This window comes from Candoia aspera, chromosome 4, assembly GCF_035149785.1.
Source record: "Candoia aspera isolate rCanAsp1 chromosome 4, rCanAsp1.hap2, whole genome shotgun sequence".
NCBI classification, from domain to species: Eukaryota; Metazoa; Chordata; class Lepidosauria; order Squamata; family Boidae; genus Candoia; species Candoia aspera.
This window is the reverse complement of record NC_086156.1, coordinates 81,901,674-81,918,077: the sequence shown is the minus strand read 5'-3', so window position 1 is coordinate 81,918,077 and position 16,404 is coordinate 81,901,674. Positions and strand designations below refer to the sequence as shown.

At 39.3% G+C, this 16,404-nt stretch overlaps 1 protein-coding gene across 1 annotated transcript; it reads left to right on the top strand.

Annotated features, from left to right (window-relative positions):
• The first annotated feature begins 3,694 nt into the window (after positions 1-3,694).
• PRR15L (proline rich 15 like) lies at positions 3,695-9,622 on the top strand. Its single transcript, XM_063300782.1, has 2 exons — positions 3,695-4,045; positions 8,015-9,622. The coding sequence occupies exon 2, from the start codon at positions 8,037-8,039 to the stop codon at positions 8,358-8,360; it is 324 nt and encodes a 107-aa protein (XP_063156852.1). The 5' UTR covers positions 3,695-4,045; positions 8,015-8,036; the 3' UTR covers positions 8,361-9,622.
• Positions 9,623-16,404: the final 6,782 nt, after the last annotated feature.

Sequence of the window (16,404 nt, the reverse complement as noted above, 5' to 3'; positions counted from 1 at the left end):
TTTCCTCCAACCAGATGTTAATGTTAAGAGTTGCATAACCTGGTAATAATAACAACAGCAACAATAATTCAAAAAATATCCCCCAAGTCAAATTGTCCAGGAATTCCAATGTTTTATAGAAGAGACATGAAAGAGAAAGTGTTTAGCAAATTTCCATCTCTGAATTGCGAATATTTTCAGCTTTTGTTTTAGTAACATGAAACTGCCTTTGACAGAAAAGGTGAAATTACAGAGCTTCACAATAGTTAAGCATCTACCTGTGATTCAGTTCATGTGTATGCTTTTATCAAAGGTCATAAACCATTCATAAATGGCTTACTAGATCACATACAAGAAGTTTTCATTATAAACACTGATTTTATATTTCACATAGTCTCCCAATCTCACCACTGTTACTCTATAACTTCCAGGCCGTTGCTGGGAAGATGGGTATCTCTTATATGTCTTTGTGTCAGTTTTCTCCATCCATGCTCCACTGCAAATGTATTGGACTACTGTATAGAAGAGTGTTTCTCAACCTTGGCAACTTTAAGCTGTATGGACTTCAACTCCCAGAATTCCCCAGCCAGCATGCTGGCTAGGGAATTCTGGGAGTTGAAGCCCATACAGCTTAAAGTTGCCAAGGTTGAGAAACACTGGTATAGAATCTTTGCCTCTTGAGAGCTCTAATCCAACCCATCTCTAGGGCACCAGATTGTGGAAAGCAAATTTACAGTTAAAAAAAAAAATCACCATCAAGTATTATGGGATACTTATTGATATACATCAGTTTGATTGTGTTGAGTTTGGACTTAGACATGCCTGGAAAAGACACCTTAAAGTCAGCGGAACTTCCTTGTCTGATAGATTTGAAAGGGTCTTCTCTAATGGGTTTGGATTTAGCCCATTAAACATACTTACTGTCCAAGGTTCAGGGAGTTTTGGTGATACTTGTATTTAACTTGCGTCCTATTATTTTTAATGGAACATAAATGAAATAAAATTTCTCTGGAATGAGGGTAGATTCAAGTGGCAGACAAAATTAACAATATTTAAATAAAATCCAGGCTGGAAATACAATAAATTAGCATGTGAGCTATAGATGAATAGAGGAAGTCCAACCTTCCTCACCGTACCTTCACCCTGTCTTTAGTTGTAGAAGTTATAAGGGTCATGATTTTATTATGACTGGGAGTGGGTAACTAAGTGGGTTTGGAATTTCATTAAGACTCCATCCATATATTGAACACTGATATAAATTTGAATTCTTGCAAATAGGTTCAGTTCTGGACAATTTCACCTACACAGATGCATGAATCCAAATTCCTTTCAGCTCTGAATAGGATGTTAGTTTCCATCTCTTGGAAAGATCTGCTGTTTTTGGACAATGATTTGCCTGGGAAAACAACTGAATGGTCTCTAACCTGGAATATTGGGAGCTATTAGCAGCTAAGCAGGAAAGGGAACAAATTGTTCCTCCTTGCCCCAAAAATAGAAAGAGAAAAGAAAAGAAACAAGAAAAGAAAAGAGAAGTCTAAACCGGTCTGGTGAGTGGCTGAGCCAGTCTAGTTTGACTAATCCTCCAAAGAAAAGAATAGATGTAAAACAGTCAGACAAGTGGGAGCTAGAGATGTTAACCCTTTCGTTTCAATGAAGGGTAAAGAAGTAGACACTAGAAGATTGTTTGGCACTGGTAAGAACTAGGACCAGGAAGTTCCACCTGTTAATATCAAATCAAATGTCAGTTTAAGAGTTACTTTGTTTTATTTTTAACAAGTAGCTCTTTGTTAGGTCGGTTAAGCTGAGAATTAGTGAGTAGCTGCTAGTTTCCAAGTGGGTATATGAACTCTACTGTCCCCATGCTGGTCTGACATTTAGAAATCTATATTTTGTGTCTCAGAAAGTTGGATCTGGAGGTTTACATAGATGAATCAGTTGGATGGTGGAGTGCCCATTTACCAGGACATTTTTGCTGGGCTTACCTGTCCTGGGAATTTCAGCCAGGAAAGGATTGGTGGGTTTTTTTTCCTTCTGTTGTCCAGTTTAGATTAGAAGCATTTTGGAGACCCAAATCTTTTTTTTTTTTAATTTGCTTATTTAAAATGCTCCATAAAGGACCAAGTATATTGGAGACACTGTATAAATAACAAATAGTCACAATTGCTGAAAGCTTTGCAAACATCACGGTAGTACTTCCCCATTTAAAAAAAAACCAACCACCTCCAGTCAACTTTGCCCAATGTTACAGAGGTCCCAGCATGAACTGAAGCATAGCACTTGGCATTCCAGATGTATCTCTGTGGAGGGAAAACTTTTCTCTCTTTCGTAAAATCTGGAGAAGAAGAAATTATGTTTAGGAACTAGCCCTTCGTGTGGTCTAATCAGATTAATATTTATTTATTTAAAAATGAATTAACGCAAAATTAGAAGACATGCCAATGGGACCGTGCTGGAGCAATCTGCTTTGAAGTTTCATTATAAAAGCTTAAAACTGCAGTAAGACTTTTTGGGATACCCTATATATTAAAGGCAAGGTCTCACATAGGTATTTCTTACTCCATTTCACCAATTCATGAGTAGAACTATGTGACTCAACTCCAAATTCTGCCCACAAAGGTTTTGTTTATCGTAAAAAAATTTGACATTTAAACAAGAGAGGAGGTTTACACACTATGCTGCAGAAATAGAGCGTTGGATGTCTCTGATCAACTCTCAGCCTAAAAGAGTCCTGTAACATGAAATAGTGCTTGGGGTTGATGGGCTTCCAATCCCACCAGCTCTCTATTTATACAGCAAGATAGGCTGTTTTGATTTTCAGAAGGGATCACATCAACATGTTTGTTAGTCCAGAGGAATTCAGCAGGGATGTATTATAGTACTATGATGATGACAAACCAGGATGAAAATGATAAAACTGTGATAGTACAAAAGAAAAAAATACCCCTAGGATTTGGCTACCTAACACATTGCCTTTCATTTCCTTGCCTACCCTATTTTGTTGGGTTATTAAAAGGATAAAGGAAGTGTCTAATAATAAATACAGTAACTGGAACTAGAAGGCACACAACAAGCATTTATAAAACACTAGTTCACATGTGTCATTTATCATTGATTACTGTAATATAAAATCATATGTATATGTGACTCCGAGAATTAAATCCCATGGAAGAATTTTTGTGAATTTTCAATTAACTTCTTAGCTGCTGTGATTTTTAGTAGTTGGTTCCCACATTTGGCAGAAGAAATGAACTGGCCAGATTATCAAAAGTGGACCTGGACCGGGAAAACTATCTTCAATAAGTATTGTGAATGAGGATGGTCTTACTTTCCTGCAGAATAATACTGTCCCCCATGTGAGAGTTTGCACCCTGCAGGACCAGCCACTTATCAGGGTGCTTTTTTTTTTTTTACACAGTCGTGGTGGTTTAGATTTTATCTTGTTAACTCAGTTTGTATTCCAAAGTGTCTAAGCCTCTGTAGGCATGTGCATAATACATATATTGCCCATGGTTGTCAACATAATCCACCTGAGGAAGTAAAGTGTTTACCTGTTTAAGGCTTTGACTCAGTAAATAAATCTCTAAAGCTTCATGGGACACATTCCCAATATCTAACAGGGCTGCAATTCTGGAATTTAACCCCTCTAGACTTAAACAACAACAACTCCTACTCCTCCGGTAAAATCAAATGGAATTGCTTTTAAGGCAGCAAAACGTCTCAGCTTAGATTTCTCTCACCATGAATATTCAGATCTCTCCCTGCTCAGCCTCTGTTCGCTCCTGTTTACTTTAGGCAGGAGTGGCTCAGTCCCTGGTTAACCTTGACATACAGAGGGAGGGAGAGAGAAGTGAAGCACAAATAGGTATGTGGCACCTCTGCACACCTGAGATGTGAGAACCACATTTTTACTGGTTGCCAAAGCCAACTCTGCCAGTTTTCCCACAAAAGTAACTCAACATCCAGCTCGGTGTCTCCTTCTACCTCACGTCTTCTCCATGTTGGTTTTTGCCCACAAGAGTTGAAAACACTCTTCAGTGACGGACAAATCAGACACCAGAGGAAGCAGGTATGTTGTCTATGGCATTTTTAAGGGAGGAGGGGAAGGAAACTCAGACACACCTGGGAACACTGTCTCGCAGCCTCCACAAATGTTTAATTGATCATTGCAACAGATGTAAAGCATAAAACCAGTGGAACTATAGTGGATGGAGTTTTGAATCTAGATGGGGCAAACACATGTTGTAATCCATGCTTATTCCTAATCTTCTCTGGATGATCTCAAACCAAGATACAATCTCTTGCTCTAATCTATTTGCAAGGTAATTGTGAGGATAGAATGAGGGAAAAACAACTTTTATTTGGCTTTCAGATAAGATGGGGAAACAAAAACATCGCAGATGACATACTGAGTTGCTGTCTGTTTTGCATATTTCACTTTTGTAAACCTGAGTTACTGCTAAAAATACACTTAACAGAGAGCTAGAGCCTGACTCCTTAATTCAGGTGTTAGGCAAACTGATAAAGTTTTGGATTTCACTTCTCGTTCACCTCTAACCAAGATGGCAAATTACAAGGGATTGTAAGAACTGTAGTCCAAAACATGTGGAAGGCACTGGTTTCCTCATTTCTGTCCTAATGCATGTCTTGATACATTTATTTACTTCACTGCCTATTTCAAAAGTGTCCATCAATTTGTGACTTTTAAAAAGGCCCAGTTTTCTACAATAATACTGTTCTGGCTTACATACAAATTCAACTTAAGAACAGACCTTGGGAACAGAACTCATTCTTAAACTGGGGACTATATGTAAAGCATTGGGTTAGAGTTGAGTGTTACTTCTCCCATGCCACTCCAGCAGAAGAGGGTTTCCTTTCTTGCAAATGGATCCTTCTTACTCCCTTTTTTACATAGGGAAAAGGAAAGAGAAAAATGAAAATATATATCTGTGCAGATTACTTCAAACAGTTTCCAATCTGTTTAAACCACCTTGCTCCCAACCAGCTAGATTCCTCTCAAGGACGGATGAATTCAAATGCAAAATGGCAACCAGGACTGGCTAGTCTAGTACTCCTGAACCATGGTTTATTTCCAATGTAAAGAAGGCCCTAGAACATTTTCCACATAGGGGCACCCTCCAGATGCGTTGAGACTACAATTCCAATCTCAGGGCATCTGAGGAGTACCAGGTTGGGGGGAAAAACTGCATTAGAACCCTCTTCCTTGAATGCTTTGAAGCAACAGTTGGCCATCATGAACCATAAGGTGACTGGATTTTGTAAGTGGTTTTCTACTCTCCTAAATGCACTCCTTGAGTCCAGATATGTCTAAGAGCAGAGTGTGTCTGGTAGAAAATCTCTAGGTTCCATAGAAGACTGTGGGAGTGCATATTCAGTACCAGCAGTGCACTGGCTGGGCTTGTTGGATCCCATTGTTGCTCCATTTGGACTAAGATGGCACCTTAAAATATATTGACTTTCCCACATGTTTCATTTTGCTGGGTAAGCTATTGTTCCAGTGTGCTTGTCCCCTATTGCTAGATTTCCCACAGAGGAAGGCCTGATAAGATTCAGAGGATCAAAAATTCAAAAACGCTGGGCTTCCAATTCCTGAAACACAGATATGGCTTAGTACCTACAGGAGGTGATAGTGAGCCATGCTGCACCAAGTCAAGAGCCAAGAAAAGTTATGGTATCTTCTGTAGATGGGGAAAAAAAATCCAGCATATGTATACAAGGGTGGCTTGCAGAGTTTAAAAATAGTCCAACGCATCTGGAGGGCACTTGGTTGGAGAAGGCTGGTACTGAGAGCTGTGTGGTATAGTAGCTAAGGTGTTGGACTAGGGTTTACCATCCATTTTTATTTCTAATATCTCTCTCTCTCTCTAGTTGTTATAGCAGTTCCTAAGTTTCCACCTCTGAAATGGAGGATCAGCTTGGATCCACTGAATTCTGTGGGCACAGTAAAAGGCGTACAACACAGGACATAGCTGAGATGGGAGAAAGTCTGCCTCTCACCCTTTTTGCTTGGCTCACAGGGAATAGACAGGCCTTCAGACAGAGGGTTGAATGCTATCTGCTTTTCAAATAGAGACTTTGTCTATTTGTAAACTAGGACAAATGATCACTGTATCTCAAGCTACAGCATCCTTGGATCACACACAGGAAAAATATTATGTTTTAATTTGGAATAAACAAATTCACTTACATATATTTCCCGCCCCTGCTCTTGATATGAACAGATTCAAAGCAAGAAGTGACACCTTGAGTAAATATGAAATCCTGAGAGGAGCTGGAAGCTGAAAAATAATAATTACAGCATAATAATAATTAAAAAGTAAAGCATCTTCCAAGTTGAGCTCTCCTGCTGACTTAATAAGCATATCCATGTTGTTTTCTTGGAAACAATACAAAATGGTTTACTATTCCCTTTTTTTAGGATTTTTTTTTTCAATTTCCCAGTCTAGCCTTGAGGTATCCTGGTAGTCTCCCATCCATCTCATCTAACTAGGCCTGACTGCTTAATTTTTCAAGATTAGATTAGCTAGGTGCTGCCACCTAGACGGAAAGAGTAAACATTCTTGTAGTTATTTATGGACACGCTGAGCTTCTCTATTCAGCAAGAAGATATGACTTATAGCCAACTCTTCTATTATCCTTTCTCCATCTAGGTACTTCAGGGCTGGCCCACATGGATGATTTAAGAGGAATCATAAGATATATGATTATATAAGATTACAGTAACAGAATCTTGTAAGTCTGAATGTGCTTCCTCCCTTCATCTTTGTGAGAACTAGGGGGGTCTTGTCTGAGATGCTTTCTCGGGTTACAGTTCTGGCCCAGACTCAGATTTCTTTTATCTGACCATTGTGTTGGTTGTGGCTCATCCTCCTGTTCCTTAAGGTTATTCCTTCTGCCCATTACAACTGGCTTGAATTGCTTGGCTTAGCATGATACATGAATTCAAATGTGCTTCTTGGGAACACTGTAGATTGTTCCCAAACCAAGTTAAAACAATCATGGCTTAGCAAAATGTATGGATCCAGCCCAAAAACAGGAATTTGAGAAGCACATTCAGCAGTGTCTAAGCACCACAATGTGCTTCTTTCCTGTACCCACAATGTAGCATTTATATAGTGCATTTCAATTTTTCAGAATGATTACAGTAAGTGAAGTTGACCAGTATAATTATGTTCTATCACAAACAGATGAAAGAATTTGAATTGGCTGAGCTAAGATCATCCAGCAGTATACAAATAAGATGAGCTTCATCCAATATCTTCCTGGCTTAACACTGCTTTTTAATAGTATATATGCTGTGTCTCCACCACATCAGTGGGAGATAAACAAAACTAGGGTGTGAAGCAACATGAGATGAAAACAGTCAAAGGGAAAAAAGATGGTGCTCCAAGATTTAAGGGGGAAGGCTTAAATGCAGTATTCAGTTTTCCTAACATTCTGGAAGAACAAGGACATGCAAACCAAGTATTCTTTTAGGCAGCATCTCATCATTTTGGGTACTCACTGCAAAGAACATATGCCAGTACTGTGGTGGTTGTGGGCCTACTGTTAAGGTTGGGGGTCTGACAAATGCCCAAAGTTACCATTCTCTGCAGGTAGCCCTGGTTAAGAAACTATTCCCAACCCCAATTTCAACCTCTCCCTTCAAATTGAAGCTTCAACACCTGCACTTTAGAAAACAGAGACATCTGAAAATGAATAATAGCCATGTACATGAAATTTGATTTTGTTCTTATCATCTGCATTGCAAATTTTCTCCTCCAAAGCCCCAAGGGCATAGGCACAAATCAAGAGAGAAAGTTCATAGGGCCTTGCTTCTGTTGCCCATCTAACTTGAGTAATTTATTTTTCGTAATGGAAATAGAGATTTGAGGTGAGGTGTTTTTTATGTGTACATGAAGAATGTGCAGCACAGAATTCAAAATGTGCCTTACTGACCATTTTTGGAGGAAGAAGAACCAACCAATATCATAAGAACTTGATCATAACAGATCTGTGCTTTTTTCCCTCTCCCAAGGGTGACTAATCCTGTTGGCTCAATGGCAGAAAATAATTATAGCTGGTGGAAGTTAACCTTCCTCCGAAAGAAAAAATCCACTCCAAAGGTATTGTATGAAAGCCCAGATATTTACGCAGTGGCCAATGATGAGAACCTACAAGGGGGCATGCCAGGAGATGGGAGCAGCGAAAGCCGCAACGAGCAGGAATTCAATGCCCGGCTAGAGAAAATTGTGGACAAGAGCACCAAAGGGAAACACGTCAAAGTTTCCAATTCGGGACGCTTCAAGGAAAAGAAGAAAATCCGGGCTACTTTGCCAGAAAACCCCAACTTCTTTTCCGATGGGGAGCGGGACGAAAAATAAGAGCCATGTGAAGGAGATGCTCTTCACAAGCCCATCTTTGAGGACATTTCTTGGCTGAAGAGAAGCTGATGATGCATCAGGTTCATTATGTTTGCTAATGAAGTTAACGAGGGAGCTATCTGGGGCTCCAGGATCAGGTCCTGATTTTCATGTGAAGGTTCCAAACAGGATGAACATTATCCATATTTTGTTTTGTTTTGTTTTCCTTTTTTTTTAATTTAAGAAATAAAGTCAATAATATTTGCATTAAACACAAGCTTGTGAGGGAGTCAACAGTGAGAAAGGAAAATTGAGAGGTGGAGCAGAACAGGGAACATATGCAGTACTGCTAAACTCAGATCAATTATCCCTGGTTAGCAACCCTGTCAACCTTCTAATCAGAGTAAATAGAGAATGTTTGTCTTTGCCTCTCAGGCCTTCTCAGCTCCTGGCACTCTTGGGCAGCTGCTCTGATAGGCCTCATCGGTACTGGCACCTGCTTTCGTCTTCCTACCCTGCTGTTCTCTCAGCTGCAAGCTTTTGAGTCTGCAGACCTGACCATCATTGAAAATTATCCACACACTCACCCCGATTCACCCTATGTAGATTTGGTCTAAGTCACTGTAGAAAATATAAATGGGAAATGTTTTTACAGATTAAGTTGCTTCTTCTAGGTAAGCTCATGGCTAGGGAAAGGGGCCTTTGGTGGCCTCTTAGATATTGATCTACATGTCTGATGTTAGTACCTAGAAAGATTCTACAGCAGTTCATAGAAACCTTTATTTTGGGGAGGTTGAAAACAATGTAGTAATTACCAGCAGTCAGCATGACTTGTCAAAAACAAGTCTTGTCAAATGAACCTTAGCAAATGTTTTGTTTGGATATTATCCTTAAATTGAGGGAATGCTGGAGATGTACTTTAACTTAACTGCAGGAAAGCACTTGACAAAATAGCCATTACATTCTGCTTAGCATGCTACCTGAGTGTGAGCTGGATAGGTGGTTTCATACCTAGCAGAGAAATTGAGCTCAGAGTGCTCACTGGTGGTTCCTTACCAAACTGGAGTAAGGTATTAGGGGAGGAGGGGAATCATAAGGGCTGATCCTAGGTCCTGTATTCTCAAAAATTTTTATTCCTTGGGTGAAGAGGTGGAGGGAACGCTATACTGAATTTGTAGATGATATAAAACTGGGTAGGATAACTTTAAAAACAGAAATAAAATTCTGTAGTTTTTATGTTAGAGAAATGGGATAAAAATATCAATAAAATTTAATAGAGACAATTGCGAAGTTATTTTCTAGGGAAGCAAAAGGAAGCAAAAATTAGTGCACAAATATGGCATGGTAATAGCACTAGTGAAAAAGATCTTGGAGTACTAATAAATTGCAAACTGAATATGGGTTATGGGTCAACCATGTGACGTTAAAAACCCCCCCAAAAGATACAATTTTAGGTAGCATAAAGAGAAATATAGCTTCCGGATGGAAAGGATAGTTGCACTTCGTTCTGCACTTGACAGATCCCCTCCACCATGAATACTGTCCAATTTTGGGCTCTAGTTCTGGCAGTCTGGAACATGCTTAGAGTATAGTAAAGAGGATGACCAGGGGGCTAGGAAGAGAGATTAAATCAGTGTTTTTCAAACTTGGCAACTTTACGATATGTGGAGTTCAACGATGGCCAGGTTCATATAACCCACTATGTGATGTGGTTGTTTGGTTTGTTTTATGGATTCCTTGGTGCTCTCTGAACTTGGTTGTTTGCTTGCAGACATTTCATTACTTGACTAGGCAACATCATCAGTGCAACCAAGCTCAGAGTGCACCAAGGACTCCACAATTCAACACTGAACTACATATATTCTCTTCTATTGGGTGTTGTTTTAGCACAATATGTGAACTGAGACACAGTGACTTATTGTTTAGCGTACAATACAGAATCAACTTTATTGTTTAGCATACAATACAAAACCAACCAATAATGATTTATTTATTAAACTATGGCTTAACAAAATATGTGAACCCAGGCACTAAGAGATTGGGATTAGTAGCAGGGTGTCTTACAGTGCAGTTGTATGGTTTTATTTTATTTATTAATCACATTTACAACCTGTCAAATCAATCAGAGAAAATGAGATGCCACTTTGGGATCCCGCTAACATATCTGCTGTCCTGTAGTATGATGAATCTTGCTATCCTTTCTCTAATTTTGAAGTAAAAATTCAACTGCAAAGCCTGTTGGATCTACTCTATAGTCTGGGAAGAGGCAGCATCTTGTCTTCTGCATCAGGTGGCAGAATATCCTGAGTTTGCTCTGCAGAATTACATGGGCCAGATAGAAACCACCATCTTGATACCAATGTGAAAATAATATTCATTTGTAAGCAAAATTAGCTTCCATATATCATTTTTTTGCTCAGAAAATATTACTATTTATCAAATTTCTCTGCCACCCATCTCGTACACAACAACTCTGGGTGGCTCAGAGAATAATATTGGACCAGATCCAAATATGACCCAACAGATTAGCAGTGGTGTGTATGCAAACCACATAAAAAGGAGCAACTAAAGAGGGAAGTATAGCATGTGAATTGGCACCCCATGAAAATTCCATTGATTTCGACTACAAATGTCCTTTTTTTTTCACTTCTCCATTTATGACCTTCAATTTCCTCCCTAATTTCTTCTTGTGCAGCATTACATTGTTTTAAGGTGTGTTAACATCTCTTTTGATTTGCTGGCTGGGGAATTCTGAGAGTTGAAGTCCACCCATCTTAAAGTTGCCAAGGTTGAGAAACACTGGTTGATACCAAGGATTCTTGAAACAGAAGTATTGTGATTTCTTTCCAACTCAAACTGAACAGTAATCTGATTTCCTCCTCCTCTAAAGTATAAGGTACTGTATTTTACTAGCTTCAGTCATCAAAGACTATTTATTCTTTTGCAAACCTTCCCTCTCTTTGTATCACAGTATGAGTGAGTTCTAAAGCTTGCTTTTTTTCCCCCTAATGGGGGAGTAAAAATAGTACGGGGGTTGGTGCTGGATGGATGTTCCTTATCAAAAGGAATTGGACAGAAATTTAATTAGGAACTTTATAATTCATTTCCTAAACTCCAGAGAGGGCATTATTAGATACACAAAGTATTTAACTCAAGAGTAGCTTACGTCTTGTTTCTGTCTCTTTCACTCTGTAACTTAGAACTTTCTAACACTGCTTAGAATAACTTCTGAATTTCCCACAAATCTCTTGCTAGGTAGCAGCAGGGATGGCATTTGAAAAGGAGATTTGAATATTTTTCTATGCATCTATAAATTTGGCCTCAAGCATTGTTTTCTTTCCCGGTCCTGATGTCCACATCTGAAATTCTATTCCCTATGAGTCACTTCAATAATGACTAACATTAATTTACCCCTGATTTTGTAATTTCAATCCACTAAATCAGCAGAAATACCTCTAAAGTATTTGCTTGCTACATAACTTCAGTTCAAGGTTGTCCTTTTCCCACATTCACTGCAACTGCCTTCAGGCTAGTCCCTTTCAAATTTGCCTAGCAGCCAAGTGAACTTTAGCTGCAAAGAACTATATTAATAACTCATCCATCAAGCTCATTTTGCACTTGTAAAAAGTAGAATTTTGATGAACTTTGAACATCAGTTTTGTTGAGCTCTGTAGCAGTTTGTCTTATGATCTGGCAAAAATCACCTGCTGTGCAATTTGGTCCAATTATCTTTAATTGATTTATTAAGCAAACAATTAAAAAGTTACCCATTTCATCAGAATTGTTAAAGCAAACTCTAAAGTTAGCTATTCCTGCCTCAACAAATCCAGGTCCTTCTCACCTGAATAAAGTTTTACTTAGCAGTATAGAATTGGTGAGCCTCCAGAAATTGTTAAACTGCATTAGCTACCATCAGCAGGTGCAATGGTTAGGTTAGGAATGATCATGGTTGCAGTCTAACATCTGGAGGGTCAGATTCCCTTCATCTATTTAGAGATTCAGATGTAAAAGTCATCCATTTAGATACTGCAGTTTGTTCTATGTCCCACTCTTGTAAGTTTATGCTGGCTGGAACCTGGCAGTCCATAGCTTAAAATGTGAAGACATTTTCAACTTTCTTTTTCAGAGTATCAAACTAGACGTTAAGTGGAAGACCCAGTATCGTTCCACTTAATTTTCTTCTAAAAGCAGCCACGAGATGGTCACATTTAGAGTTGTAGAGGAACTTCCCCCCCCAACATCTTGGCCCTAATCCAATCTTCTTTGAAACATAGATGGAAGAATTATCACTAAACTCTAGGGTGGAACAGGAGCTTATTTGGATTGTGGTTATAGTACATTTCAAAATGTTAGAGATTGTTCCTCCAGTGGCACAACTCCTATTCACACTGGAGGTGGGGAGAGGGAAGAACTACTTTAAGATTTAAGAAAATTATGTGGAGAGACTGGGTACGAGAGGCAGTTTGATGTGATGCTTAAGGTGCTGGACTAGGAGTGGAGAAACCCAGATTTTAATTCTCTCTTAGTCTGGAAGCTAGCTGGGTGACCTTGGGCCAGCCACTCCTCTCAGCCCAAAACAGCGTCAGGCTGTTTGACAAGCTGGCTGAAAAACAAAACACCTACTCACATCATGCATTGATGACTTTGCTGGGCAAGTGCAGTGCAAACAAGTAGACCTGCACCAAGTAGGACAAATGTAAAAGAGGAGGAAGGGAAATGTAGTCAAGGATGCCTGCACTTAATATCAAGTTCTGCCTTAAGTTAAACACCACACTGGAGATGTTCTACTTGTCAGTTTTGTATTCATCTACAGCAGGTGGTAATACTTAACCAACCTTATCTGATCTCAAAAAAGTAAGCCATGTTTGGTCTGGTTAGTATCTTGAAAGGATACCACCAGGAAATCCCAGGCTGTAGGCTAGATTGAGGTCTCAAATAATTCCTGGAAGAAGGCAGGAGCATCATGTCCTTATTGTCCTCAAGAAAAAACATGAACCAGGCTTCAATTAAGCTTGACTTAAGGGCCTTTATACATTTACCTTAGCTCACAGAGGTTAGCCAATCGATCAAAATAAATGTTCTCTCCAAGGTCTACAAAAAGATAATAATTGACCCCTCCCAAATAATCGTATTTATAAAATACCTGCCTTTAAATTATTATGTATTTAATTATTTCATTCCATAACCTTACTTAACCTTCCCCAACTGTGTTAGACTTCAGCTTGGCTATGATGGCTGGAATTGTAAGAGTTGGAGTGCACCAAGTTTAGCAAGTTTAGCCAAAGTTAGAATAATCAAGACTTGAATTAAGTTTGCTTCCTAAGTGCTGTGTTCCAGTATCAGCATGTGAATGCAAAGATACAGGGAGTAATAGAGAGGATAGCAATTAATAAGCCACCTTACAAGCATCTGAGATAATGGGAAAGGGTTTTTTAGGTCACGAAAAGGTTGTGCTACTTCTGCTCCTCTTTTGATTTCAACAGACTAAACCAGTGTTTCTCAGCCTTGGCAACTTTAAGCTGTGTGGACTTCAACTTTAAAATGTCTTCACATTTTAAGCATTGCTAGCTGGGGAACTCTGGGAGTTGAAGTTCACACAGCTTAAAGTTGAGAAACACTGGACTAAACCTTGCCATGGTAAGGTGCTTCTCCAGAAATTAGCTATACCACCACAGCTGCTTTGATCCTTATAGCAGTAAAGGAAAGAAAATGTCAGTCTAATTAAGCATGTGTAGAGTGTTTTTCTATGAACACAGGTCTTAACATTTCTGATGTCTATGAGCAACATTTGTGAGAAAAGGCTGTGTTGAGTCAGGCTTTCTATTTTCAGAATTTCTGCACTGAGAAATAGCAAGGGCTGTATGTTTCTCACTGAGGATAGCAGGGGGTGGCATGGCATGGCATGGCGGGGCAGTGCTGATCCTAAAAAAATAATGGAATAGATTGTATTTCTTTGGGTATATCTGTATGGCCAGCAGATGCCAGCAGAGATGATGTTCTGTAAATTTTGCTGCAGTCTGGTGGTTGTCTGGATTTTGGCAGCCCAGTTGTGATAGCCCAAACTATAATCATAAACTAACCTTGGCACATCTGCCAAGTTCACACAACAGATTAAGCCACGTGTGTTTTAGGAGCACAGTTTATAGCTTAGCACAATCTAGGAACCAAGTCTTCCCTCCTGAGCGATAATCTGCTTGCATCATTTCTGTATCACCATAATACAGGAGACATTGGATAACACAGGAGAATCAAGCTACAGCCATTTCTTATGCTTTGTAAAATATATTATAATGTTTTAATTTTCTCACCCATCCTACTCTAACCAAAAAAGGCTACATTTCCAAGTAGTAAGAATGCAGATGGACTCATTCTAGGACAAAGCAATCTCTTATTTTGGTAGCAGATAAGAGGGAGAGTGGGAACTGCAGGAAATACATTCTCCTTGGGGCAAATTTGGGTAGAGTTTATGTCTGTGTGAGAATTTCACACAAATGTAGTTTCTTCATACCAAAATGTCTGTACAATGTAGTTTCTTCATACCAAAATGTCCCTGCATTATTTCTCTTTCATTTCAGAACTGGGTGCACCGAGGTGTTTAAAAATAGGTTCTTTATGAAGCTATTCCTGTTTTGGATCAGCACTTCCAAAGGAGTTTATTCATTTGCAGCTGAAACTATCTTTCTGCTAATTTTCTCTCTCTGTTTTGGTCAAAAAACATTTAGGCTATGAGTAATATGGTGCTCAACATAGTGCCGTTGAGTGGCCATGTTGGGTGAGGATAATGACAACTGTAATCCAGCCCATGCAGAAGGCAGTGGGTTGAGCAAGTCAGTTCACAGCCAACTCTCATCCTGCTTTATTTTTTTTTTAATCGTATGGCATAGCAGTTCAGTGTTCATGCTGCTTTTTCTTGCTGGGAAATCCTTGTGAGGTCCAGCAGCCAGATGTGTAGACTATTTAGCTGTGACAAGTCATGTTGCCCAGGGTGCACTACAAGGAGGCTAGTCTACATTGTACCAAGTTGGGCTGAGAGAGAGTGACTGGCCCAAGGTCACCCAGCCAGCTTTCATGCCTAAGGTGGGACTAGAACTCACAGACTCCTGGTTTCTAGCCCAGCACCTTAACCACTAGACCAAACTGGCTCTCTCTCATCCTGATGAGACAAGACAACTCTTAAGTTTCTGGAAGGTTTTCTAAAAAAACAACAACACCCTAAACAAACCACCAAATCTCTCCCTTAGAATCAAGCTATAACCCCAAGGTCTGACAATCTGGTTTAACCATGTATTTACTTGAAAGGAAATGTACAGCGTCCCCACCACCACCGTGCCCCGTCATTTACCCTTGTAATAGGAGGATTCTTACATTTTCTGAGAATATGTCAGTACATATAGGTTAGCTTTTTCTGCATTTCCTTTTTGAAGAGTGGGAGGGACTGTCTTAAATTAACTATGGAGTCATCTTTCTTTCCATTCAGTACAACACATAGATGAGTCCTGTACAAATTCAAGCCTGGTTCTTTGTTCTTTGCAATGGATTCAGCCACTTACATTCCAGGCACCTCGCCTGTTTGCAGGTATCTCCCCACACGAATGTAAAATGACGCCTTTGTTTCTGCTTCAGAGACCCAGTTACGCAGGAAATACAATTAATAACTTTCCATGTGCACTCAAGGGCAAATATCATCTGCATACCACACTTCACTGTTCTTTTACTGTGATTTTACAGTTTTTAACCTTATTAAGCCCTTAGCCAATCTTGTGAAGGTTAGTTTAGATTCAAAGTTGTTTTGTTTAGCAGAACTCTGTGATGAGAAATCCTACAGTCAGATCCAAGATGGACTGAATTTCCAACTGGCATAAATTAGAACAAGGTCCCCCCATTCCCAAAAACAATCAAAATAAGGTTTTTAAAAATCTGTCAAATTCCCTGACAAGGTGATTGGTTGGGCCTTTGGAGATTGCTTTCTGTTCTGCATTGTATCTAATCCTATCTGTCAAGAAGGGGAAAAAAGCATTTAATAGAACTCCCCAAGTTACAGAATCCAATTCGAAGAGCCCATTCA

Coding starts and splice junctions, on each gene's coding strand:
- PRR15L (XM_063300782.1), top strand. CDS start 8,037: ATGGCAGAAAATAATTATAGCTGGTGGAAGTTAACCTTCCTCCGAAAG.